General features: G+C 43.3%; 4 protein-coding genes across 4 annotated transcripts; 2 read left to right on the top strand and 2 right to left on the bottom strand.

The window, feature by feature from the left end:
* Positions 1-11,169: 11,169 nt before the first annotated feature.
* LOC120670955 (E3 ubiquitin-protein ligase Os06g0535400-like) lies at positions 11,170-12,696 on the bottom strand. The gene has a single exon (XM_039951148.1). It carries the CDS (start codon positions 12,111-12,113, stop codon positions 11,382-11,384), a length of 732 nt encoding a protein of 243 aa, XP_039807082.1. The 5' UTR covers positions 12,114-12,696; the 3' UTR covers positions 11,170-11,381.
* Positions 12,697-16,695: 3,999 nt separating this feature from the next.
* LOC120669307 lies at positions 16,696-20,104 on the top strand. The gene is made up of 8 exons (XM_039949083.1): positions 16,696-16,851; positions 17,035-17,376; positions 17,781-17,921; positions 18,369-18,396; positions 18,472-18,729; positions 18,806-19,135; positions 19,237-19,398; positions 19,570-20,104. The coding sequence occupies exons 1-8, from the start codon at positions 16,696-16,698 to the stop codon at positions 19,587-19,589; spliced, it is 1,437 nt and encodes a 478-aa protein (XP_039805017.1). The 3' UTR covers positions 19,590-20,104.
* Positions 19,737-22,056, top strand: LOC120669306. The gene is made up of 7 exons (XM_039949082.1): positions 19,737-19,868; positions 20,303-20,365; positions 20,467-20,636; positions 20,721-20,886; positions 21,006-21,083; positions 21,598-21,869; positions 21,993-22,056. The coding sequence occupies exons 1-7, from the start codon at positions 19,737-19,739 to the stop codon at positions 22,054-22,056; spliced, it is 945 nt and encodes a 314-aa protein (XP_039805016.1).
* Positions 22,057-22,697: 641 nt separating this feature from the next.
* LOC120668990 (protein FAR1-RELATED SEQUENCE 5-like) lies at positions 22,698-25,671 on the bottom strand. The gene is made up of 3 exons (XM_039948811.1): positions 24,873-25,671; positions 23,302-24,621; positions 22,698-23,156 (listed from the first exon to the last, which is right to left on the bottom strand). Exons 1-2 carry the CDS (start codon positions 25,624-25,626, stop codon positions 23,396-23,398), a joined length of 1,980 nt encoding a protein of 659 aa, XP_039804745.1. The 5' UTR covers positions 25,627-25,671; the 3' UTR covers positions 22,698-23,156; positions 23,302-23,395.
* Positions 25,672-26,382: the final 711 nt, after the last annotated feature.

Here is a 26,382-nt window from a genome sequence, read left to right as displayed (position 1 = left end):
ACTGCATATTTATATGGGTCATTAGATTCGGATATATATATGAAAGTTCCTAATGGAATTAGCTTATCGAATCCCAAGGCAAATCACAACATGTATTACATTAAATTGCAAAAGTCATTATATGGCTTAAAGCAGTCAAACCGAATGTGGTACAATCGGTTAACTGAATTCCTTAAGTGAAGGGATACACAAATAATGATGACTGCCCATGTGTCTTCATTAAAAAATCATCAACAGGATTTTGTATCATATCGGTATATGTTGATGATCTAAATATCATTGGCAGCGAAACTGATATTAATGAAGGACGTCATCATTTAAAGACGGAGTTTGAAATGAAAGATTTGGTTAAAACAAAATTCTGCTTAGGTTTACAACTTGAGCATTTACCCACTGGTATATTTGTATACCAAGCTGCCTATGTTGAGAAAATATTGAAGAAATTCAATATGGACAAATCATATCCTACAAAGACTCCCATTGTAGTAAGATCCTTAGACGTTGAGAAGGATCCTTTTAGACCACGAGAGGAAGGAAAAGAGGTATTAGGACCACATGTCCCATACCTGAGTGCTATTGGAGCACTTATGTATCTTGCTAACAATACCCGACCAGATATTGAATTTGCAGTTAATTTATTAGCAAGGTATAATGCTGCTCCTACCAACATCATTGGGTAGGAATTAAAACAGTATTTAGATATCTCAATGGCACTAGAGACCTGGATTATTTTAAAATAGAAATCAAGATCCAATTTTGTTAGGATATACAGATGCTGGTTATTTAGCAGATCCCCACAATGGCATATCACAAACTGACTTTGTATACTTACAAGGTGGTACAACAGTATCTTGAAAGTCTACAAAGCAGACCTTAGTATCTACATCCACCAATCATTCCGATATAATAGCTTTATACGAGGCATCACGCGAATGTGTATGGCTCCGCAGAATGATAAAGAACATAATACAGTCATGCGGTATTGGTGCGATTAATACACCCACAATTATCTTTTAGGATAATTCAGCATGTGTTACTCGAATGGAGTCAGTTTATATCAAGAGTAATATGACTAAGCATATCATCCCTAAGTTATTCTACCCCCATGAACTCCAAAAGAATGGAGAGATCGAAATCTTGCAAACTAAATCTTGTGATAATCTAGCAGATTTATTCACAAAGTCTCTACAATACACCGCATTTCGTAAATGCATTGAGGGCATTGGTATGAGAAGGCTTAGAGATTTGCAAGAATCAGGGGGAGAATCTCATTAAGATATAATCTACATAAGCATCACATTACACTCTTTTCTTTATATGAGTTTTACTTCTAGAGAGTTTTCTCACATAAAGTTTTCAATGAGGTAATGTTAACACATGGAAATTGCCATATTATCTACTTTTCCTCACAGAGGTTTTTCAAGGATAATATATGACATATTGATCTCAGATCAAATTAGACTATGTCTTTAGAATTACCTAAAGGGTCTATGAACATTGGGAGTTATATATATTATGGCGTTTCTCCTTATTTTTCCCACTGTGTTTTGAGGAATTTTACCTGGTATATCGAAACACTTTGGTTTTTTTCCCACAGGGTTTTTCTAAAGCTTCAAGACAATAACTGATGAACAAGTAACGATGCCAACAAGAAAACAATTAATCAAGGTGGAGTGTTAGGATTAATTAGGATTAATTAATAGTAATCAATTAGGATTAATGGCATCATTAGCAACTACTAATGACACTTGTATAGTAGGCATAGGAATAGGCAGCTTTTGGTGCCAACAGACACTTTTTGGGCATCTGACCCCTTCGGGCCTTTGGCCCCTTCGCACCAGGTAACTACCTATTCCCCTTTGTATAAATACTCTACACTGTTCATCAATACAGACTGGTTGACATCCATTTTCACTCAATAGGCTCCTCCAAAACTGTAACTGGCAGAATGTGGAGGATGGCATTGAGTAGCTAAAACGGTGGGAGAAATGGGTGATCGTATATATTCATATAGCAGCTACGACCACACTAGCTTGATCACGCACCCTCTTTCCTTTCCCGTCACTGGAAGCACACTGATACTGCAGGTGGTGATTCTCTGAAAGCAAACACCGTGCTCCTGTATGCACTAGACAGCGATGCACGCATTTACTAGGCAAGTTCTTTGTCACTCTGTCGTCATCTATAAATTGTTCTCTTAAATTGTGTGCAGGATTTCAATCGGAGTTTCGTGATCTTGCTAAATTCAGTTTCAAGTAACGAAGTAGACCAATCATTGTGGGTTGCTGTTTTGATGTAGAAATGATGCAAAAGTTTATTTATTCGGCATATTCTAATTATTCAATGAAGAAGATGCATCAATGATTTCTACATTTGACCAGATGTAGTTTGAGCGATGCGCACATCTACTGGGCAAGTTCTTTGTCACTCTCCCCTCATCTATAAATTGTTCCCTCAAATTATTATACATGAAACTTGACAAAAGCCATTGAAACTATTGTGCGCTAAATATATTCTAAATTATAGATAATGCAGTACATATACCGGGGGACACAATATCGCTACAATAATTATATCTGTTCATCTTAAAGGTAAAATTATGTTCGGGGATAGAACGTCAGCAAATGCATAAACTTACGGGTCTGTCTCCTCATCAGGTGACTTAGATATTGTATTTCCGTAAGTCACCTGTAACACTAGACACAAAAAAAAAAGATATTACACTCCTGTAAGTCACTTGTAACACTAGACACAAAAACAAGACACAAAAATAAAACAAAACAATATAAAAACAAGACATGACAAGACAAAACAAAAACAAAACAAGACACATAGATTAATTCTGGACGGGATCCAATGGTCCATTTTGGTGACTTATGCAAATACAAGATCTAAGTCACCTTAAAAGAGTAAATCTCTAAACTTTAAAGGTGCAGTATAAATCAGAATAGATTTTTTGATGGAGATAGAGCAACAGAGGTTGTGGGAAATTACTGGACATGCCTGGCATGAGAAAGGTGGAGATGGTGTTGACATAGCGTGACCTGGGGCCGAGCGTGCCGACGATCTTGGTCATCGCCTGTGACGGGATCCATCAACAGGGAAAATCAGGCAAGAATCAAATCATGACCTTCTTATATGTACCTTGATTTCAGTATTTAAGCATATTTTATATACAACCAAGTCATATATCTCCTATGCTAATTGGCTGCAATTTCATAACTCCATCTTTTCAGCAAACTCAACTTCAACATGTTTGCCGCAGCAACGCATCACACAAGCTGGGTATTTAACTAGTTATTACAATGACCCTATCCTAACGGGCGCAGCTATGCATCAGAGAAGGTGATAAAAAATTTTCCCTATTGCCTAAAGATGTCCCAAGCCCCCACCATCCTACTATGGCCCAATCAAATTTTGGCCCAATCAAACATCAACACACAATAGGCAATCAGGGGGCCAAGCTACGTTGTGATTAGCGGGTGCTAATGCACCCCACAAAAAATGAAAAAACAGTGATCATGCTCAAATTTTCACCATATTTGCACCCCTCGACTCAACCTTATGCACCCACAAGGCAAGCACACACCCCTCCAATTTGCTCTAGCTGCGCCACTGCATCTATATATTGGGAGTCTGGAAGCACATGCAGTTGCAAAAGAAACAAATCTTGCTACATCATCTGCATGCAAACATGTAAAATATTAAATTCAGATTGTTATTGACGCAAAAATCAACACACTGGAATCCGAGGGCAAGTGTTCGCCGAGTCACAGAAAGTCAACCAAGCGTGCCAGTCAATTTGACCTAAAATTGACAAGGGAGAAAACAAAGTCAAATTCGAGAGCGTATCGGCTGGGATTTCGAATATCTCTCAGATGGGCGTATCGGTAAGCATTGCCGATACTATAGACGATAAAAAGATATTAAATACAAGCGCGTAGTAAACGAGCGTATTGGCAGGATCAGCCGATACACTAAACGACAAAACCGGCTTTAAACAGCCGATCGTGTATGTATGACAAGATCTAAGCTACGAATGTGTAACTCAGATGATGTAAAGCTAAAAACAGATCTAAACCGACTCTTGAGATAACAAAAGTGTTACTCCAAAACCTAAAGCCGATCTAGTATGTTTTTTGATGTGATAATGGCCAAAAAGCATAGGAAAACCTACAAATCTAGCCGATATCGATAATTGGTGAATAAATCTAGATGAGACGACAGCGATGCGCCCGGAAGTCAAAGCCTAGATAAACTCGATAACATTTGAATAGATTTGAACGAAGCCACAGCGATGCGCCCGATAGCTAAAGCTCAAATATACTCGGTAAAACGAAAACTCACCAGCAAATCAGGTCGCTCGAATGTGAGGCGTCCTTGATCAACTTGAAAGAACTCATCGAAAAAAAAAGAGAAAAGGCGAAGTCGCCGAAAAAGTGCAAAGGAATTGTAAAGTTTGTTGTATTGGATGTGTATCAAGTTTTTCCGGTCTCTTACAACTCATATTTATAGCCTAGCGCTATCAAGTCCTAGCTGATTACGGCAAACATTACTTAACCCTAAAGAAAAGACTATCTAAAAGATAAACTACTTAAAATATTACAACCGAATCATCAAGATTTTCGTAGAATCCGGATCCTCTCTTCCTTCCTTGACTTCATCGGCAACTCTCCATCGGCCGAGCACCAGAGCTAGCGGACCAGCATCTTCGCAGAATATCCCCCTGGCCCATCGAACGGACTTCCATCGGCCGATTCCAACCCTGTGTATCTTTTGATTTCTTCCAAATCGGCAATCTTCCCTTCACAAGAATCAGTTTTCTTGACACGTGTCAAAAAACGATGTCAACAATTGCACCATTATCTTTTTTATTGATAAGATTTTCAAATCAAGATCACACTTGCCTATGTTTGCACGATATTTTGAAAAAAAAATAATACTAAATAATTATTTTTGGCTACTGGGAATAAATATTTTAACAACAGAAACAAATAATTATTTTCTACCTCAAAAATATTGGCATGGAGAAGATCCGGTACTAGCATGCTGGTACTTTTTGGTTGGATCTACTGTTATCCGTTTTTTTGGCAGCACATAAGAGATAATAATCCTATATCATGGGAGGAACCAAATAAAGATTTGTGATTTCCAATTGCATAAGAATAGCATCTTCGTATAGTTAATTCCATTAATAAGAAATACGAATGCATGATAAACGATCCTAGATAATAAAGAGATATTATTGCACATAGTTGAACAAATCAGGAACGGATATAGAAAAGGTTGTCGATAAGCAAGTCTACCAAAAATGTAAATGGAACATGTTGCAGGGGCAGATTGGACACGTCAGATGGCCGGACGCGAAGACACTGCCCAATGCAGTGCTTGTGCAGCAAGCACAGGTACGCCGGCGCGGGTGCTTGTCGCTGGCTCGCTGCTCGCAACGCCGTCGTCCCCAATCGATCTTGCCGGGACAGACCGCGAGTCCCTCACCGACGCCTCCGTGTGGCTGTTGCCGGTGGCAGGCCATGGGCGGTGGCGCCTTGCAACGTTCCACCTTCCTCGTCGCCGTTGACGTGAAACCGCGGCACCCTCCTGTGGAGAAAAGCGGGCGAGCACAAACGGAAACCGACGGCGAAGCAGAAGACGGTGGGCAGCCCGCCGAGAAAAATGATGGCGACGCGGCCATTGTTCCAGAAGCCAACGGCCGCGACAGCTGCGGTCGCGACCCCGGCGAGGAAGACGAAGAAGTCGAGCACCTCAATGCCCCAGTGGAAGATTGTTTGATGGCGAGCCATGGTGTGGTGTGGACGCATGCAGGTAACTGATCGATCTAAGAAATAAATGGTTTTACCGGATCAGTTGCAGTCATGCAGATCTACCATGACGACATGATCTGCATGCACGTGGAGTCTGTTAATTAGGGGGGATTTCGGGGGGGGGGGGGGGGGGGGGGGGTTTGACCGGGAATTCTGGTTTCTACAGGAATTTGTTTCTACCGATGTGTTCACTCTCAAAATTTCTCTCTCCAAACTTCACTATTCACCTATCACATCAAATTTTTTACCTCATGCATAAAGCATTAAATATAGATAAATAAAAAAACTAATTGCATAGTTTTGATGTACACGACGAGACGAATCTTTTGAGCTTAGTTAGGTCATGGTAGAACAACAATTACCATAAACAAACGAAAAGTGTTATAGTATGTCAAAGTGTCCGATGTGACTCTTTTTACTACTATTTTACGGATAAACACAGGCTAAGTGGAGTCATAGATGGCGGCGGTGGCGGCGCAGGCATATGTGGCGGTGCAGGCGTGGCTCCCCGCGGTGGACCCCGGTGGCTTGCGGTGCCGGTGCGGCACCCCACGGTGGGGGCCCGGCGCTCGGCAGCTTGTGGCGTGGGCGCGTGGCTCCCCGTGGGGTGGTCCGGCGGCGCGGCGCGGGCCATCATGGTCCGGTGGTGGGGATCGGGGTTCCCCCCTTACGCGTCGCTGGCGAGTGCTTCGTCACCGATCGCGACGGTGGCGGCCCACGGCTGTGTTATCGATAGCAACAGCCTATGGCTCCGGCGGCCCTTGGAGTTGTTCCGCGCAGAATCGTCCTCTTCTTGGCTAAAGCTCAAGGTGGAAAACATCTTTTACACTTGCCTCCGATGGCCATCCCCCTCCCCTCAAGGTCCTGGTGGGCTCCGTTTGAACATTCGGGTCAGAGATTCGTCAGTCGCCATGCTTTGGTTTTTGGTTTGCAGGTTCATGGCGTGAAAGTCCAGTGCCCTAGTTTGTGCCGGTGATTATGTTGCCGTAGGCATCATTCTTCTTCTTGAAAAGGCATTACTGTGAGGACTTCAACCTACAGAGACAAATCCAGGTGAAAACCAATGAATTGACTATCGGGTGACGGCAGCATCTTAATGTTGCTCTACTCTGAAGGCATCGTCTTGGAGTCTTTGATGGTAACACCATGGTCAGCTTCGAGAAATGGTGGTGTTTTGAGTGGTAGAGATGGACCCAGTGCGGTTTCTAGATCACAGGGCGACAGCAAAGCATAGGACCATCAACAATCCTTACATCAAGAATTTCTAAAAAGACAGTTGATATGAGATTTTTATTACGACATGAGGAGCAAGCAAGGTTGAAGCAAGGTCTTAAAAGGAGATTGAAGCTTAGCCTTTTTTGCTTTCTTATCTTCTGTGTTTCTCGGTTAGAGATTTGATGTCTAATTACTCGTATAAGCTTCTAACTTTGTAGCCAGATATGTTTCTTTATGGCCATTGACATTCACATGTGAATATTCAAGACATGAAACATCAAAAACTTAAAAAAAACTACAAGCTAACAATAAAGTTTTTAGGCTATATATGTGGAAATGAAATAATTAAAGAGATAGGTTAGGAAAGAGTGGTTCGTTTCGCTACGCTTTTACCGTGTTACATTCCAAATAAAATCTAAATTACCTTGTACAAGTAGCAAATCTGGAAAAAAAAAAGGTAAATACTCTATTACAAATGCATGGTAATTTGTAAAAGTATTTTTGTTGCACATAGTCGAAGACATGAAACAATGCATATATCATATATTCATATATGATATGGATCAATAGGCTATCCACAAACAAGAGTCTGACAAAAAAAACGTCAAGAACTGGGCACGTTGCACCGGCAGATTGGGCACGTCGGATGGACGCGCAGCCACTGCTCAATGCAATCCCTGTGGAGTACGTGCCGGCACACCGGTAGCTGTCTCGTCGGCACGCCGTCGTCCCCGATCTTGCAGAGGCAGACCGCGCACTCCTCACCGATGCCGCCGCTGCGGTGAGCGCCGCCGCCTCCCTCTTGTTATGCGACAATTCCCCGACCTTGGCGATGGCAATGGCCGGAAGCTGAATGGAGCCGCGGTGGTGGTGCTGTTGGGGGCGGCCATGGCCGGCAACAATAATGCCACGCAACGTTCCATCCTCCTCGTCGCCTTCGACCTGGAGACGCGACGCGGATCTCCTATTCCGAAGAGCGGCCGAGCTTACAACATGGAAACCGATGGCGAAAAATAAAACGGTAGGCAGCCCGCCCAGGAAAAGGATGGCTATGCCGCCGTTCCTCAGGAAGCTGAAGGCGGCCACGGCGGCGGTCGCGATCCCGGCGACGAAGACGACAGCGGCTTCGAGCAAATTCGATGGCCCAGTGGAAGTTCGTTTGGTGGCGGGCCATGGCGTGTTGGGGTGCATGCGGGTAACAGATCGATAGATACGGTTTTACCGGATCAAAGTGATCTGCAAGCGTATCTATTATTAAGCGGATTGTCGTGTCCTACTGGAATTTGTTTCTTTTTCAATATGAATACGTAGTACTATTTCGCTTAGGTAACATCTTCTACTTTATACACCCTAGAAATTGTTGTAGACCCAAATATGTTCTTTTTTCTGTTGATGAATTCCAGTTTTGTGGACCCAAATATATTCTTCACAAAACTTTTAGTTAAAATTATTAAATAAATTTGAATAAATTTTCCATGAAAGTCATTTAAATAATTTTTTTCTAAAACTTAGTTTTCTTTATTGTTTGGTTCTCCAGCAACATCGATGAGGTGGTGGCGACGATGATGCTTTGGAATAAGGTCTCTCCGGTCTTTTCCTACCTCGACGACATCCGTTCCGGCACCAACGATGGCCAAGTGGGAGTTAGTTTTGTCAGATTTAAAGGTTCTCTCTAGATCTTTGCAGCTGAGGTGTGTCAATCAAGAGATGCAGTTGGTTGTCTTTTGTTGTGGCGACTTTGACATCTTCTTTCGATCTGTTCTACGATAATATCTGGTTTTTTCAACCCTCTATTTTGGTGGTGAAGGATTGCAAGCCTGTGTTGCTTAGGGTGTTCCCCCCAGCCGATGTTCTTTCAGCGATTGCTAGATCTCGTAAGCAGCGAGTGGTGTTTGCGGTCTTCAAAGCTTTGTGTGGCGATGGCGTTTGCACGTGTCCCTTTCCCTTACTGCCTTTTCAGTGTGTTTTTCAAGCTCCAGTGGACAACGAACAATCGGATGAAGAAGGCGACTTGAGAGCTCTTCGGTGTAATTTTATTTCCTTTACGTCATCTTGCATCAAGTTGTCTTTCTATTGTACTATCAATTATTTTTATTGATATGAATAAGATATGAGACACTTTTTTGGTGTCTTCCTAAAAAAAGAGATAATCATAAGAGTAGTGAAGATAAAATGTGTGCCAAATATTTAGTAAAAAGAAAATCCTCTGGCGTGCAAACAGCTCTGTAAGAGTTTTTTTAGGAGTTTTGTTCGACTGTCAGGCTTTCTCCAACCATTCCCCCCATCCAACTCCCCCCAAATGTACTATTTACTATATTTTACAACTTCCCTCCAAAAAATTCCTCCCCTATAACTCCTTCTCTCCAATCATTCCCCCCATATCTATTCCCCCTATATACTATCACTCATTAACTAACTATTTATTTAATGTTTTTGAATTTAAAAAAAATCATACTGTATTTGTACTGTCATAATACGCATTATCATCATGTTACGGGGCTCAAACGGGATTAATATCGCGAAGAAACGGTGTGATTAGAGATATAGGGGGAGTTGGAACTCACCCTATATGTGGGAGAAGTTTCAACTCCCCTGTATATAGGGGGAACCGTTGGATCGGATTTCCCCCTATAGCTCCCCCGATATGGGGTGGGGGGAGGGATGGGTGGCACCATTGGAGGTCGCCTCACCCATTCTGACTCAAGGTGGATGATCAGTGATGTAAATTTGCTACACTCTTCTTCTTAATACAAAGATACACAGCTCCTCTACGTGTTCCAGAAAAATGCGTGCAAACTGCAGCTCTGCACATCGCCACCAGCAAGTATTTTTTGAAAAGAAAACATGTAAAGGTAGGAGTACTACCATATCATTTAAGGAGGAGAATGTCTGATACGATCCTACATAGGTGCTATTACATAAATATAAATAACAATGACACTCAGCAAGTATTTTTGAGGAAGGCCAACCAGACCCACCCACTGTTGTTGCTAATCTGGGCTGAGGTCATCTAAATGTGTTGTAATGAGACATGGGCCAAATACATCGCCATCAGACCTCTCCTCTATCTGATTGATTTGGCCCAACCGACCGCAGATGATGTTTTACCGGTTTGCTTGGTTGGTGCTAAATAATTGGCATTGTTAAAAACATTGTTAAAAGGTTAAAATGTTCGGCTTAAAAAAAAAGGTTAAAATGTGGGCATACCAATTTTTTTACCAAAAATTGGCAAGTTTAGAATAGCACACGTGGCTAGATTGGCTATTTTTTAGCCTTCAACAAAATAAGTACCGAATTTGTGAGCTTTCCCATAGTTTAGCATGCTAATATTGTATAAAAAGCAAACTAATCAAGCCCTATATCTTGAGATCGTCAAGGTGCACTGAACACTGCTGTAGATGATGGAACATGGATTATTATGTTATAAAAGAAAAGATAAGTTCCATTAGTGATCTGGTATAAGTTGTTCAACAGCTCTCAAGAGGAAACTTTAGGGTGTGTTTAGTTGGTGAAAATATTTGGATTCGGCTAATGTAGCACTTTCGTTTGAATTAATTAGACTCAAAAGATTCATCTCATCATTTACAGCTAAACTGTGTAATTGGTTATTTTCTTTAACTATATTTAATGCTCCATGCATGTATTCAAAAATTTGATGTAACAGGGAATCTTAAAAAAAATTGGGAACTAAACATGACCTTACATTGAAACACTGCTCCAAACTGTAGCAACAGAGTTATCTATCCTGCGACGAAATTCATAGTTTTTATCGTGCCGACGCCCGTAAAATGCTTAGTCATCAGTACTTTGTTTATGACTACAACAGGCCAACATCCATCGATCCATGTGGCATGTGGGCATCAACCAACTACCACGGTGGAAAATGTTGGTCTTTAATGTAGCAATGGAGTTACTTATTACGCTCACGAAACAAAACAAAAGTTATTTTGTTGACGCATGGAAAATGCAAAGTCGTTGCTTTATTTTGTGCCTACATCAAGTAAGCATCAAATTAGTGGGGTACTCCATGCTAATGGCATGTTGACATTCTTTTAATCCATCGACCACTACCGAGAAAGTCATCATTTTTCCTATCTTTTCAGAACACAATGTTCAATGATTGGACCTTTCATGAAGCAAACAAGGCTTTCCTTTTTTTTCCTTTCTCCAAAGTGCACGAAAACGAGTGTATTTACACATCACTGCACTGCTAACAATTCCAATCGATGCCTAACAGCGATTTCGATAATAACTATACACAGGTTCAGCAAATTTCCCAACAAACCACCACGAATTTGTCAGACGAGATGCACCAATCAAACATGGGGAACGATAGCTAGAGCGCTAGACGGGGCTAATGTCGTCGTCGAGCGGGTCGCCGCCCTCCTGCGGCGGCGGCACGGCCGTGGCCCGGCAGACCGGGCACGTCGGGTGCGCCTTGAGCCACTTGCCGATGCACTTGTCGTGGAAGCGGTGGCCGCAGCGCGGCAGCTCCCGGAGCGCCTGGTCCTCCCGCATGCCGGCGAGGCAGACGCAGCACTTGTCGTCGGCGCCGGCGCTGCCCGTGCTGCCGTCGTCCTCGTCGTCGCTGAGGCGCAGGAGCGACTTGGCGGCGGCCGCCGCGGGCCCGGCGTCCGGCGAGAGCCAGACGACCATGACGATGATGTTGGCGAGGCAGAGCGCGTAGGCGACGACGTCCGCCTGGCTGCGCTCGAAGACGACGATGACCAGCGGCACGAACACCATGAAGACCACGGCGAAGCACCGGCTGCCCAGAGTCGACGCGCGCACGCCGCCGGGCGCGCCCAGCAGCGGGGTCAGGACGGGCGGGGCCTCCGCGTCCGCGCCCCCCTGCTGCTGCCGGTTCGACGGCGACGGGTCGTCGCGGCCCGCCGCGGCGGCGCGCCCCTCGATGGCGTGGCGGTACCAGCGCGCGAAGCAGTAGAAGAGGAAGACCTGGATGGAGAAGCCGCCGGCGAAGGCCGCAGCGACGTCGCCGTAGTAGTCGTAGGCGAGGCGCGTGGCGAGGAGCAGCGTGAGGAAGGTGAAGGGCAGATCCAGCCACGGGAGGTCCATCGCCGCCGTGCCGCCGGCGAGGCCGCGCTCATCAGAGGCCGCGTCGGGCGGCCCTCGGGGCTCAGCTCAGCGGGAGGAATCCATGGGCCACGGGGGAAAAAACAGAGCAGGATTCCGTGGAGGCTCCGGTCTGCGCACTAAAATTTCGGCTTTTTCTTGCGGCGGACATGGCAAGAAAAGCTAATCAATTCGGGGAAAAGATTAGTGCTGATGTGAACGCCGAATGGTGTGCTTCCACATAGGCAAAGTGATTAGCGCACGCCGGTGACCCGATCGCGCAGTCGCCGCGAAGAGTGATTAGCGCTCAATCCGAAAAAAAAAAACTTACCTTTCTTCTTTGATTTCACCATGGCTGTCGAGCTCCGACAACTCAACCAACGTATAAAACTAACCAGCAGCGTGATGGCAAATCCACAGTGTAAAATCGATCGTGTAAAAAAACGAAATTTGACACGGCGACAGAATGATTTTTTTTTTGGAAAGACGGCGACAGGACGATTCACCATGGAGACCGATGAGGATTGCAGCTGCAGGGGAGCTCTCGTGCATCTCTCTTTGCGAGACAGGGGAGGGAGGGTGAACCACACGGAGCAGTTTGTTACGGTTTACCAACCAGATAAGGACGACCCGCGGCGTCGCTATCGGTAGAACGGTGGCCCCTCAAGCGACGCGGCCTCTGTTACGCGGATACTCTAGGTGGTGGCGTATCCGTATCGGATACGCTCCGAATACACTTCGGATACGTTTTTTTTCGTATTATGAAAAAACGGATATGTATTTATTTGGATACGCGTATCTGATACTTTTTGGCCGGATGGGATACAACTCAGAGCAGTAATCAGCCCACCCAAATGCTATTTTGATAGTAAGAGATGATACAAAATGATGAATTTGCTGCAATAGAACTGTAGAACTAGATGAGCAGCAACTGAAAAACCCCTTGTGGAATCAGTTGTGCATTTAGAGAATGCTAGTTATAGAGATAATGTTATATGGACATGCATGTATTGCATATCTGAGTATAGGGGAAGTTCCTCAAGAGTAAAATCTCACTTGCTGAATATTTATGTGATATTTATATATAATTATTAATTATTCTAGCTGTATCTCCGTATCAATATTTTCAGAAAAGTGCGTATCCGTGTATCTGATAGTATCATATCTTTTACCCGTATCCGTGTAGACACCGGCGTGTCTCCCAGCCGCGATTAGTCGCCAGCGGGTCGTTCTCGGCGGGGGCGGAGTGCGTACCGGTGAACGGCGGAGGGGTGGGCCGGAATCTAGTGGCCGGAGCAAGCGCACGGACTGATCATCCGTCGCTGGCAGCGGCCGTTTTTTTTTTTTTTGACAGTTTGCCATTTCTGCTGTACTAGGAAGGAGACAGCGCTCAGATCTGATCTGGTGACACCGAGGGTGCCCGTGTTCTAGAGGTACGCGCGTACAAGTGTTCCCTTCAAATGCTACAATATGAAATCTAGTGAGTGCACGTATACGTTTGTCAAGGATGCTGAGAACCATGTACCGTGTCCTTTGAGTTTGGACCTTTGATGCACAGGACAGGATCGGTATCGTGAAAGGTACGCTTAGTCGAAGGAATTCCGTTTTCAATTATGATAAAAAGATAAACATGCACAAAAGCGATCTCTTGATGGCTCATCTCATGCATTTAGATTTTGTACCTTTTTCATGATGCGACGCATTACATTTGCTTCCTATTCATTCGAATGAGTATTGTCTGTATCAAAAAAATTCTTCAAGAGTAAGATGCCAATTGGATCTGGGCATCAAATACATTTTTCAGATTAAGGTTAGAAACCGGCCTTTTATTTCACATGATGAATATATATAGCCAAATATTACAAGAGTTCTTAGACTCCAAACCTCAAAATGAGAGTTACAAACACAAGAAGAAAACTCTAAAACGAAGAAAGAAAGCTAAAATATACTATGATTTAATCTTCTTTCCGCTAATGTTTCAGTCTTGCAATATCTTCACGCTGCACCAATTCAACATCACTCGTCTGATTAGAAACTTGATGTCCGAATTGTCCGTTGCTTGCTAAATCCTTTCATGTAGAAACCACATAAATAAACTCCACCTTGACAATGAAATTAGGTGCGGAATGTTGGTGATATGCCCAAGAGTCAATCATGTGTGTGTCAGTTATTGATTCAAGAAAGATTAGAACCTTAATGGGTCTCCGGCATGACGGTCCACTAGTGGGGTCTATATAATGAGGGGCAGGCTAGGGGCGGACAATGACTCACGCGTCAAAAACCCTAGTCGTTGCCGCCTCTCCCCCTCGCCAAAAAACCTAGCCGACCACGCGGTGCTAGCACACTGGTGACTGGCTTTTCCCATCCCATACGTGTAGATTTCGTGGAGGCACTGCTGTTGTTGCGGCGCTGATCGGCGAGGAGGTGACGTAACGACTACTTCCTCTACTTCGATGTGTGACTATGTTGGACGAGTCTACTCCAACACATCTTCCACTGCGCTGCACGTAGAGGGGTAACGATCCACGATCATCCGCTTGCATGAGATCTTTGGTGAACGGAGTAGAATTAGGAATTCTTGCTAGCGTAGCGTTCCCGTTTCCAAACACGGAGGACCTCTAGGGCGACGCCTCCAAGGAGAACACGACATTGAAGATGCCGTTGTCGTCCATTCGACGAGCCGGAGTTAGATTTTTACTCGGAGGACTGCGGACCTTTGCAGAAGGTAAAAGCTAAGGAACGACTGGTCGCGGCCCGCGGCGAGCGCGCGACCGCCCAGCCCAGCAGGCCGCGTCCAAACCGGCCCATCAACTCGCCCCGACATCCCCTCCCCCATTCCAAATGGTAAAAGCTAAGGAACGACTGGTCGTGCCCCGCGGCGAGCGCTCGACCGCCCAGCCCAGCAGGCCGCGTCCAAACCGGCCCATCAACTCGCCCCGACATCCCCTCCCCCCATTCCAAATCCGGATCCAGGGTTGTTTCCTCATCCCGCATCGCCCTGCTCCTACGGGCAAACCGCCGCCGCTCCGCGCGTAGGTGCTGCCGGCGGAGGTTGGCGGACCGGCGGGAGGACCTGACGGGGGTTTGCAGAGGCCCCTGCTCGGGTGGATCTCGAGCGGGGAGCAGCGGCGGAGGCGGCTGCGAGGAGTAGCGGCAGAGGCGGCATGGCGGGAACTTCCGCCAGCGGCGCTGGAGAGGAGGCCCCGCCGGGAGGTGCTAGCCACGGCGGCACCGGCGGCTTGTGTCAAGGGAGGAAGGCGCTTGCGATGCGGGGTCCCAGGCCGACTACCTCCTCCACCTCCGCGGACCCAGGATCCGATGACGACACAGCGAATGAAGTCGCGGGTCGCCCGCGAACAAGGGCATCGAGTCATGGGGGAGGCGCCAACTCCCCGATGAGGGCAGCGCCCGGCACGGCACCACATCCCCCTGCTGGGAAATCACGGTGACTACTCTCTATTCTCCAATTTTTTTTCTGCCTAGTTGTTTTGTTTAAGGCAATTTTGTATCAAATTGCATGGCAACTTTGTATCATTTTTTTCTGCCTATTCGGACCATGAACATTTAAACCTGAAAAAGGAAAAAAGAAACGTGATAGAAATGCAGCTTTGTTCACCATTTCACTGGCTGAAAAAGAAACGAAAATATCATGGGCATAAAGAGTGTTGTAGCTCTTGGTGTAAACCTTCGTCACAAATCAGGTATGGACAGACCAAAGTGACTTAAATAATTCAGTCATGTACATTAACCTAGCCACAGAGGTTTCACAACTTAATTTAGCTGGGCTTTTAAGGAACAAGAATATTAGAAGTACATCAGATATTCCAAATATGGATACCAAATAAAGTTACAGTATCAAACCAAATATTAGAAGTACATTCAGTCAACTGAAAAATCACTCTCTGTGCATTAGATATGTCTGTGCATAACTGAAAAATCTGAAGGAAGCACTTTCTGGCTAAACACATTCCTGATTGTGCTCCTGCTCGCACAAAAGCCCAGAAGCACATGGCTGAACAACAGCCATCAGAATCATCTGAATTGTCAAGAATACATTGCCATAGCCATAGTTCACAAGAGTTTCAGGTGGCATTCCAAAAATTGCATAATCTAAACTGAATATCTGGTTATCAACTACTACAGGTCATGCATGAATGAGTGATTACAGAAACTGCATAATCTGCAAAAATCTGCAGGGAGCAACACAACTAAAGAAGCACTAGACACTAGACACCAAAAAACCACTAGACACTCCCACCTCCACTGCCTCCTAGTATTTCAGCTAGAATTTTAGCACGCATGGCCTCGACATATGCCCTCTGTGTTTCCAGCAACTTATTCATTCCCTATGCAGCAACTTATTCTATTTATCATGGGGGGTTATTATTCAACTGGGGATTATTATTTTCAGAGGATGATTTGTTGACACTAGGACCCACTGAACTTTTTTTTTTCTCTGAACCCACGTAGCAACCTGATTTCTTTTCCAGCAACTTATTCATCCCTTTCGCAGCAACTTATTTTGTTTATCATGGGGGTTATTATTTTGTCTGACACATTTTCTTTATGCACTTTTTTTTATAGCATGGCCCAGAAACGCAATATTGAAGCTACTAATACAGCCCCGTCTCCAAAGCGAACAACTAGGGCTACTTCTAGAGCAGACAAGGATACTTCTAGAGGCAGTGGAGTGAATGATGAAACGACAGAAGATGATGTAGGAAGAAAGCACGCAGAGCAGGTATCATTCAAAGCAGAAAAACTATGCTGCATGAATCTTTTTTTTCTTATGGTTAACTTGTAGAATGTCCGCTCTAGCAGCTTTATACATGAATTATGTGGTAGCTTGTATGAATCTTTTTTTAAGCAGTTTGAATTCATGAATTGTGTGCAAACTCATTAAATGCTTCGTTTCTTCTTTTAGGATATAAGGAAAAAAGGATCAGCGAAAAGACTGAGCAAGATCAATGAAAATCTCAAGGGTAATCAGAAACAGCGAATTGCAAGTGTTGGGTTTGAGGGACTCCTTGAAATAAAGTGCAACATTGTTCCTGAGAAGTTGTCAACTTGGCTAGTTAACAATTTCGACATCAACAAGTCCGAGTTGGTGATCCCATACAAGGGGACAATAAAGGTGGACGATAAAGCTGTTAAACGAGTGCTCGGGTTACCAATGGGCCCGAACTCTGTCATTTATGAAAAGAAGAGTTATTCGGATACATTCACTGAGTTCTATCAAGTTTTTGGCCATGAGAATGATCATAAGGCACCATCATTTGTAGAAGTTGAAAAAATAGTTGTCTGGTGAGGGAAACAATTCAATAGATGACAAATGGTTGAAGGTTTGGCTAATGTTTGCAATTACCACCTTCTTGTGCCCAACATCAAGCCCAAAGTTGTGTGTGAGGGCTTTCCATTCCATTTCAATCACCGAAGAGATTAAAGGATACAATTGGTGCAAACTAGTAGTGGACAGACTCATTAAAAGAATTGCAAAGTTTAAGTCTGGGAAGCGAAAGTTTGTGTCCGGGTGCCTCTTCTTCCATACCGTATGGACACTAGACTTGTAGCACCTTGTCTTTTTCATTTTTCAGACTCCCTTTTTCTTTTTTCTCAAGACCTGACTATCCTTTTTTTTGGTGTTCAATATGCTCTTTTTTGTGCATGCAGATATTGTATCTAGATTCACTCGATGTTGGTGATATCGTTAACAACGACTTGGAAGTAAGAGCCGCTGTGTGGACAGGACAACTCGTCTCCAAAGTCTGCCTCATGGATAAGCTCTCCGAGACTCAGTTCGGCAAACTACAAGTAAGATTCATGCACGAATATCTTTTTCCCTCCAACTTTCTGCATGTGTGGGAATTAGTAACTTTGTAAATATCTTGTATGTGTAAGTAGCAAGTTATACATGTGTTGGATACACATGTACAGAGTCACAGAGTTATACATGCAAAGTTATATACTGCCTTTGTAAACCAGTAACCTTTTTTTATTCACTCATGCACACCTTTTCTCCTTTTTTTGTACAGCTAAAGCCAGATCATTTAAGAACAACGATGATCCCACCAGAAAGGATCCAACAATTCATCGATTCAAACATGCCGGAATCGGTCATTGTTGTATGTTTCTGTCCTCCATCCTTTTTTTTCTATCATCACGCATCATTTTCCTCCCGCATTTCTCTCATATAATCCAACCATCTTATGTTTTTCGTTGCTGCCTTATGTTTTTGCAATTTTTTTTCTTTTTTTGCAGAATCGGGAGGTCCTCAAAAGTGCATTGAGTGAGTTCAACATTGCAATCAATCAAGCTTTTGTCAACCTTACACAAAAGTTGTGCCAAGGGGTACAACAGTAAGAAGCACATGCAGAAGGAGGTCAAGCAGGCCCCAGTACCTCTAAAGGTACCCGGGAGGTTAGGAGTAAAAGGAAGAACGACATTCTGGAAGAATCACTCGGTGAGATTAGGAGTGATGAAGAAGACTCCAGCAGCGATGAAGATTATGCCAACTTTGACTCTTGCGACACAGAGGGGGACGAAGATGATGAGAACAACGATGGATTTGGAGATGATATCAATTCATCACAAATTGACCCAAGAGCTACTGAGAACGAAGGTATTGACTAACAGCATCGCATATGCTTCTTATAGTTTTGTTTTTATAACAAAAACATTTTCTTTTTCTTTGATAGTGCAAAGCAAGAAGAAGGTTAGATTTGAAGATGTAGATAACGCAAACAAGCAAGATGATGACATAGAGTACAAGTCGATGAAAGGCAATCAAGGTAAATATGTTGACATGATATGTTGGATCAAAACTTGTATATTGGTAGCAAGATCAATGGAAATCTCAAGGGTTCTTTATTATTTTATCTTCGCAGGATCTGCCTCTGGAGCCTCATGTAAAGATGAGGCTGCTAATAAACAAAGGAATAAAGACAACCACAATGATGGCGGTTCAAATGATAGGGCCAACGACCGAAAGAAGACCAACAAAGCCAAACCAGCCAGCAAACAATCAGGTATGCAACTTGTATTGAAGGCCTCCAACAACTCGTATTGGTTCAGTAGCATATTCTCTTTTTGGAGACAGCAGCAACTTATGTTTTATGTTTTTTTTAAGTATCTGCTGAACCATCATCACACAAAGATCAGTCTGGTGATAAATCTAAAGGTGCGTCATCCAAAGATGATGATAAAGGTGCAAAGGACGACGATAAAGCAGCAAAGGATGACGACAAAGCATCAAAGGATGATGTTAGCATCAGAGATGATGGAAAGCAAGGTAAACATACATTTTTTATCAGTCCAGCAGCAATTTTTGTATCAGTAATTTTTTGGTTGAACCAGCAACTTTGGATTGAGTTATTTAGCAACTTATGATTTTGCTTAGCAGCAACTTATGTTTCGATCTGTAGCAACTTATATTTGATCACAACATCTATTTTTTTGACAGATTTTGATGAAGCACCATGACCTAAAGATGAGGCTGGTGACAATTATCAAGGCACACCACGCAGTACGCAATCGGGCACACAATCCAGCTCTGAGTTTAGCGGATTGTCACCGATTACACCAGCAAATCGGTACAGGCTTCCGGGAGGTATGACACTACTGGACTTAATGGCTACACCGCCCGATAGGAAGCCTTTGATCTTTGAACCACCTGAGTTCCTCGATGTGCCGCTCGTGCCCAATGAGAAGGAAGTCTTCAATGATATTGTCGAAAAGGAATTTAAAGGGGCGAAGGACACGGTCACAATGTCCGATGAGATGGATTCTGAACCGAAAGAGCAAGCAAAATAGTTTGAGGCCAAGCTTCTGGAAGATTTGTTGCAACCCCTGCCTGTGGACAATCTTCTGGAAGAAGTGCCCAAATCCAAGAGAACAAAGAGAAAGGCGGAGCGGTCAGATGTAGTGTCAAGGAAAAAGCTTGCTAGCACATGAGGGAGAGGCTTGCCACCGGTGGTGCCCAAATCCAATACTGCAAAGGAGCAAGATGAGGGAAAGGTAGAGCTGCTTCCTGGTGCAGCAGCGACCAAAGTGTATGCGAGGAAGTTTACAGAAAAATCAGATACCATCCCAAAACAAGCTGAGGTAGCAACTCACGCATGCAAATGTGCCCCATCACATTTTTTTTTGCAAACCAGCAACTTATGCTAATCCGTTTTTTTGTCTTCATTACATAGACTGCAACCCAAATACTTGGTGATGGGCACACGGAAGCTATGCATAAAGCAGCAGTAGAAAAGGTAATAGCAACCCATGTTTTCTTTTCTTCTCATTTTTTTCAATCCGATATACAGCATGCAAGTGTTAATTTTTTGTGCACGTGTATGTGTTCCGATAGCAGCGTGTCGACAACTTGAAGGACAGCAAAGGTTTCAAGGATGCACCCGATGCTCCAAGCTTCTCACTGGGATTTACAGACGATGAGGATTCTCAAGAAATGGACAAGGGTCAACTTGCAACAGAAGATGAACTGTACAGCATCATATGCAGACACACCAGGCACAAAGAGGGGTATGGCAATATACCTTGATCTTATCCCCCCATCTTTTTTTTCTACCCATCAGTCATGGAGAAAACCTTTTTCTTGTTTGTCAGCACAATATTCTTTGAATCCAAAGAGATAACACTTACAGCACATGAGGTAGCAGCGGGCATGGTTATGGGGAGATCGCTAGGCACCAACGCCATGCATCTCGGGACTTACGTGCTGTCACAGGACCCTAGAAAGAAGAGGACAAAGATAATGTCCCCATGGGTGTCGGTAATATCATTTTTCCCCCTTTTGACCCCTCTGACATCTGTGTGTATCTTATCATTTTGAAAGTATTCCCCCATGTGCATATCTGAGCATTTTTTGCCATATACTTTTTTTTGCTACAGATCCAAATGATGACAGGGCCCATGAACAGCAACATTGTCAAGAACGCTTTTGAGTTTCGCGATTCAAACTATGAAATGGTAAAACCACATTTTTTTTCTTGAAAACTTTGTGTTGTCTGCCTAGTAACCTAGTTTGCAAACTTGTGTTGTATGATTATAGCAAATTTTAGCCCACAGAACCCATTGGTAATTGCAATATTCCTAAGGAGTAGTTTTCCAATGTCTTTGTTTTCTGATTTGCAAATATTAAGAGTAATGAGTAGTTTGTGATTTGCAACATTCAGAGTTAGGTAGCTTTCTGATAGCAATATTCAAAGTTAGATATTTGTCGAGGTCACAGACTCACAGCATACTGCTTCAATTGCTGAACATTGCATATCACTTCCCATTCACAGTGCCATTTTTGTTTCCCATTATATTTTTAACCGAATGCAGAACAGAAATTGAATTGGATTAGCATGTTTGCGCAGTTCAGTAGCATTTTTTCTTTTTTTATCAGCAACTCGATTTTCTTTTCCAGCAACTTATTCATCCCCTTAGCAGCAACTTATTTTCTGTTATCATGTGAGTTATTCAACTGATTTTTCTACAGATACTCTTTCCCGTGCACCAAGAGAATATAGTGCAGCCGGGCGGCGATGGCCACTGGTTCGCATTTGCTGTAAATATTCCAGATAAGAAGTTTCAAATCATAGACTCTCTAAGGAACAGCGACAATGCTGAATTGAGATGGAAAGCCAATCCGGTGCGTGCAAAAGTGATTACCCTATGGAACAAGTACACATCTAAGGTTCAGGGGTGCAAGATTCCCACCATTTACAACTTTGAGATGCAGTTCATTGAGGGGTACAAGCAATTCGGGATGTAAGCACAAGTCATTCTTATCTTTTTATTCTAAACTGAATTCCAAACTGTAGATATTGTAACATTTTGTAAGTTCTACATTATCTAACATTTGTCTCTCTCTTTTTGTGCCCTTAATCTCAGTCATGACTGCGGTCTGTTCACCCTCAAGGCTATAGAGCACTGGGACACAACCTCCCAAATATGATGGAGTTTGATGAAATGAAGCTGAAGAAGCGAGTTCTTCATGTGTGGTTTCATAGCCCGGCCAACAAGCTAGAGAACAAGACTGAACTATTCTCAAAGGGAAAGGGAAAGATGGCAAATCAGTAGGCTAGGAGCGGAGTGGGGAAGGGGAGGAGAGATGTCTGTATTTTTCACATGATGCATATACTCTGTATATAGATGCTCCCATTTTATTTTTAATTGATGCTCAGATATGCTCAGATATTCTGTAATATACTTGCGACCAGTTCAACAGACAACTTGTATGCAATTTGTGGCTAGTGCAACAACAACTTGTGATTTTTTTCATGATACATGCACTCTGTATATAGATGTTCTCTGTGGTTTTAAACAATGCTCGGATATGCTAATCGTTTTTTTACCCCCCCACTTTCCTGTGTGAGAAGCAACTTATGTAATATATGGAGGTATTCTTTGTGATCAGCAACTTATGTAATATAAGGAGATATTTACAGTGGCAACTTGTGACCAGCCCAACAGGCAACTTGTCTGAAGTCAAAACAGCAAATTGTGCACAGATCTTTATTTTTTTTTGAAATATCAACTTCTGTACATCAGATCTGCACTTTTTTGTGTTTTCTGTTAACTTAATTCAACATGCGCTGCAATTTTCCAATCTTTTTTTTTCATACGCCACCATACACAAAGTTTTATTAAAAGTATATTTATCCATATATATAGCAAGTCTGAAATATAAAAATCATCAACTATTCATTATTACATCACCACACACAATGCTTTAATAAAATCATAAATCACTAATTGCAGTTTAATAACTTACAAGGAAGTGGAAAAAATGTTAGATGCATCCCCCTGCAACACATCTTATTTTTCACGCAGCAGCAACCTCATTTAGTGATTTATCCGAGAGTTCTTTTGTTTGCATTCTTGCCGGCTTGGCGGGGCAAGTCGATGTGGTATTTTCTGTTGAACCACAATAGCCACACGGTGGTTTTTTTGGGGGAAGCAACCCCAACCCTGTCTTGTATCTCTTTGACCTTGGACGCCCTTACTTCTTTGTTATTGGTGGGTCCCCAATCTCAGCACCAGCAACATGCGAGCCTGAAAAGTCAAAACAATTTCAAGTTATTAGGAGTAATACACACAAGTTGCTGGAACAAGGAGTACAAGTTGCTAGACTGAATGAGTAGAAGTTGCTAGGGGCAAGGAAGTATAAGTTGCTACATTCAGTTAAGACAATACGCACCATTAGGCTGTTGTGACAGATTTGGATCCCCACCCCCTCCGGTTGATGAGCTTGTTTTTTTGCACGATTTGTTCTGCGGCCTTGGCGCAGCGGGTTATTCAATATCAACTTGTTCACACTCCAGCCCCGGAAGAACACTTGACGCTCTCCTTTTCCCCAAAGCAACAAGCTTAGATTGTAGGGCACTCACTTGTTTTGATACTATGGCATACCCCTCGTCATCAGCTATAAAAGGTCTCACAATCTTATTAAAGTTTGTGCACATACTGCTGTAACGTATAACATGCTTCCCATGGTCTGTAATCTGGGCTTCTTGAAGAGGCTCGTTAGCGGCAATTTCCACCCCACTATCAACCACTGGCTCAACTGACCATCGAGGGAGAATGTATCGATCAGGCACCTCGCGGACTACAAGGGCGTCAAAAACCTTCAATATGTGGCAGCAAAGCACTCCATCTCTCTCAAACTTGCAACAAGTGCAGCTATACAAGCCCTCCACCCTGGACGACATGACCCTAAATGTCCGTGTCCCATACAACAGATCAGGGCAATGTCTGTACGGAACAACATCTATCAAGTCATCCCCTTCAACACGAACAACATAGTAGCTCGAACTTAACTGCAGCTCGTGTTGAAACACATTGAACAACCTCCTTGTATACGCTTTCTTCATCTGATGCTCCATAGGGTGCCCCGTCAAGTAGTGTGGGACCTTCGTGGCTGTGGCCGCCTCTTGCAAATCTTGTTTGCTGAAAATCCTTTGTTCTATCTTCTTATATTGCTGCACAAAGTTGAGTATCGAGTTCTTTGGGTTGACATAGCGCTTCAGGACAGCATTGAAGCCTTCACTCCGTGCTATTGTTTGGAGGAAGGGGAAGAAACAATGCATGAAATACTCAGGGATCCAACAATGTCTCATGTCATACAAATGTTGGAACCTCTCATCATTGTTGAGCTCATATTTATCCAGAAAAGCCTGCCACTTCTGCTCAAACTCTGCCAGCGTGAAGCTATTGTCAATACAATCCTTGAAGTCATCCGCCAACTCTTGCTTACCATCCCCCTTGCTATCCAAGAAAGGACCCATTGTCTTTCTAGCATTTTCCATAATGTGCCAACGGCAATTCCTATGAACTGAACTGACAAATACCTCTGCGATAGCAGCCTTCATCGCAATATCTTGATCAGATATTATATTTGTAGGATCCTTGCCGCCCATTGCTTTCTTAAACTCAGTAAACAGCAAGACAAAACCCTCAGTCTTCTCATTCCTCAGAAAGCCGCAACCCAGCTGGATTGTTATACCATTCCTGTCAATCCCTGTTAACACAATACAAATTATTAGTATTTTTTCATAGCTGAAGGCTATCAATTGGTGCAGAATAAAGATGGCAACTTATGTGCAACAAGTGTGTCCAACTTGTGCTTTCTCAAAGTAGCAAATTGTTCAAAGAGTATACAGCATTATAGTCAGTGTGATAACCAGTATTTTTTCTAGACTCCAATAAATAACAATCAATGAAAACCATCAATGGGCAAACTAGCATATTTTTTTTGCTGGACATACATACCTATGAAAGGAGCACATGGCATGTTGTAGGCATTGGTCAAATAAGTAGTGTCAAAGGACAAACAATCACTATACAGCTCATAAGCTCTCCTTGCTGCACCATCCACCCAAAACATATTCTCAACCCTGTCAAACTCATCAAGAGTGTAACTATAATAGAATTCCGGGTCTTTCTTCTTCAATTCTTCAATGTACTCAAGCGCCGCCTTCACATCTTTACCTCTATATTCAGCGCGGTACTCAACACGCAAATTTTTAGCATCACCTTCGGTGTATAGACAGTTTTCAATACCTCCATACAACTCAGCCATTATCTGGTAAGCACGAGTTGTCGTGATGCAGCATCCATGGAGCAACTTGATGAACTCTTTCTCTTCAGCTGGTATGTCTCTGTGGGACTTCAAGTATTTTGTGAGCGAGAATTTTCTTAAACACTCATGGTTGTGCTCCCTTTCAAAGTTCACAACCTCCCAGTGTCCAGGGGATGTCTTCCTCACAATCATGCAAGCTGGGCAGTGCGTCCTATCTACATAATCACTGCGCCTTTGCCTCACAATCTTTTTCTCAGTTATTGGCCCATCATCAGCAACCTTCTCTTTTTTGTTGACCCCAGCCTTCTGGCAAACATAGATATACTTTGTCTTTTCATTGGCCTTCTTCGACTCACGGGATGTGTCGATCCTTATAGAGAAACCTGTATGACGGGCATAGGAATTGTAATAGTCTTTGGCAGCATCAGAAGTATTAAAATACATGCCTACAAAAGGTTCCTGCGGAGTGGATAAAACCTCAACACCATCCTCAACATCAACTCCATCTATAGTTGTCTCAGCCGTGGGAACTGTCACACCACCAGATTCAGCCGGGAGCACCTTTGATGCTAAGTTGCTAAGTTGCTGAGTTACCACTTCAGGAGGAGCTGAGTTGCTTGGCAGATGAAGGGTTTCATTAGATATTACAGGGAGAGTCAAGTTGCTGCTGGACACATGTGCACCTGCACCACCAGCAACACATATCGGTGGGAAAGCTGCACCAGAAACTTGCTGCAACTCAAGATCTGAAGGGGCTGCAACGAAATCATGCTCTTGTAGTGGTGCAGAATTTAGATCAAAAACCCCACTACAAGTCATATTGCACCTAAAAAACACAAATATTAAGTGTAAATTGTCATGCAAGGAAACTCATAATGTATATAGAAAAGCACACAAATGCTAATTAGCACAATACAAATTTCTTTTTTAGCCAAAAAAATGAACACAAATTGCTATACAAAAAAACTCAAAATGTAGATAAGCTGCAGTCTGAAGAAAGACAAGTTGCCACAAAAAAATGAACACAAGTTGCCATCTCAGAACTGTAATCTATAAACCTATATGTTCAGAAGAGTCTTGTAAGGGGGCACCCATCCTGTTGATCTATTAGACGAAATTAAGTCCTAATATTTTATTTACTGATCATTAGTCAAGAGGCACCATCCAACAACTTGTGTGGATTGCAACAAATTTGCACTA

Source organism: Panicum virgatum, chromosome 4N (assembly GCF_016808335.1).
Source record: "Panicum virgatum strain AP13 chromosome 4N, P.virgatum_v5, whole genome shotgun sequence".
NCBI classification, from domain to species: domain Eukaryota; kingdom Viridiplantae; phylum Streptophyta; class Magnoliopsida; order Poales; family Poaceae; genus Panicum; species Panicum virgatum.
Note: the sequence above shows the minus strand (reverse complement) of the source record. Positions and strands in the feature narration are given on the sequence as shown.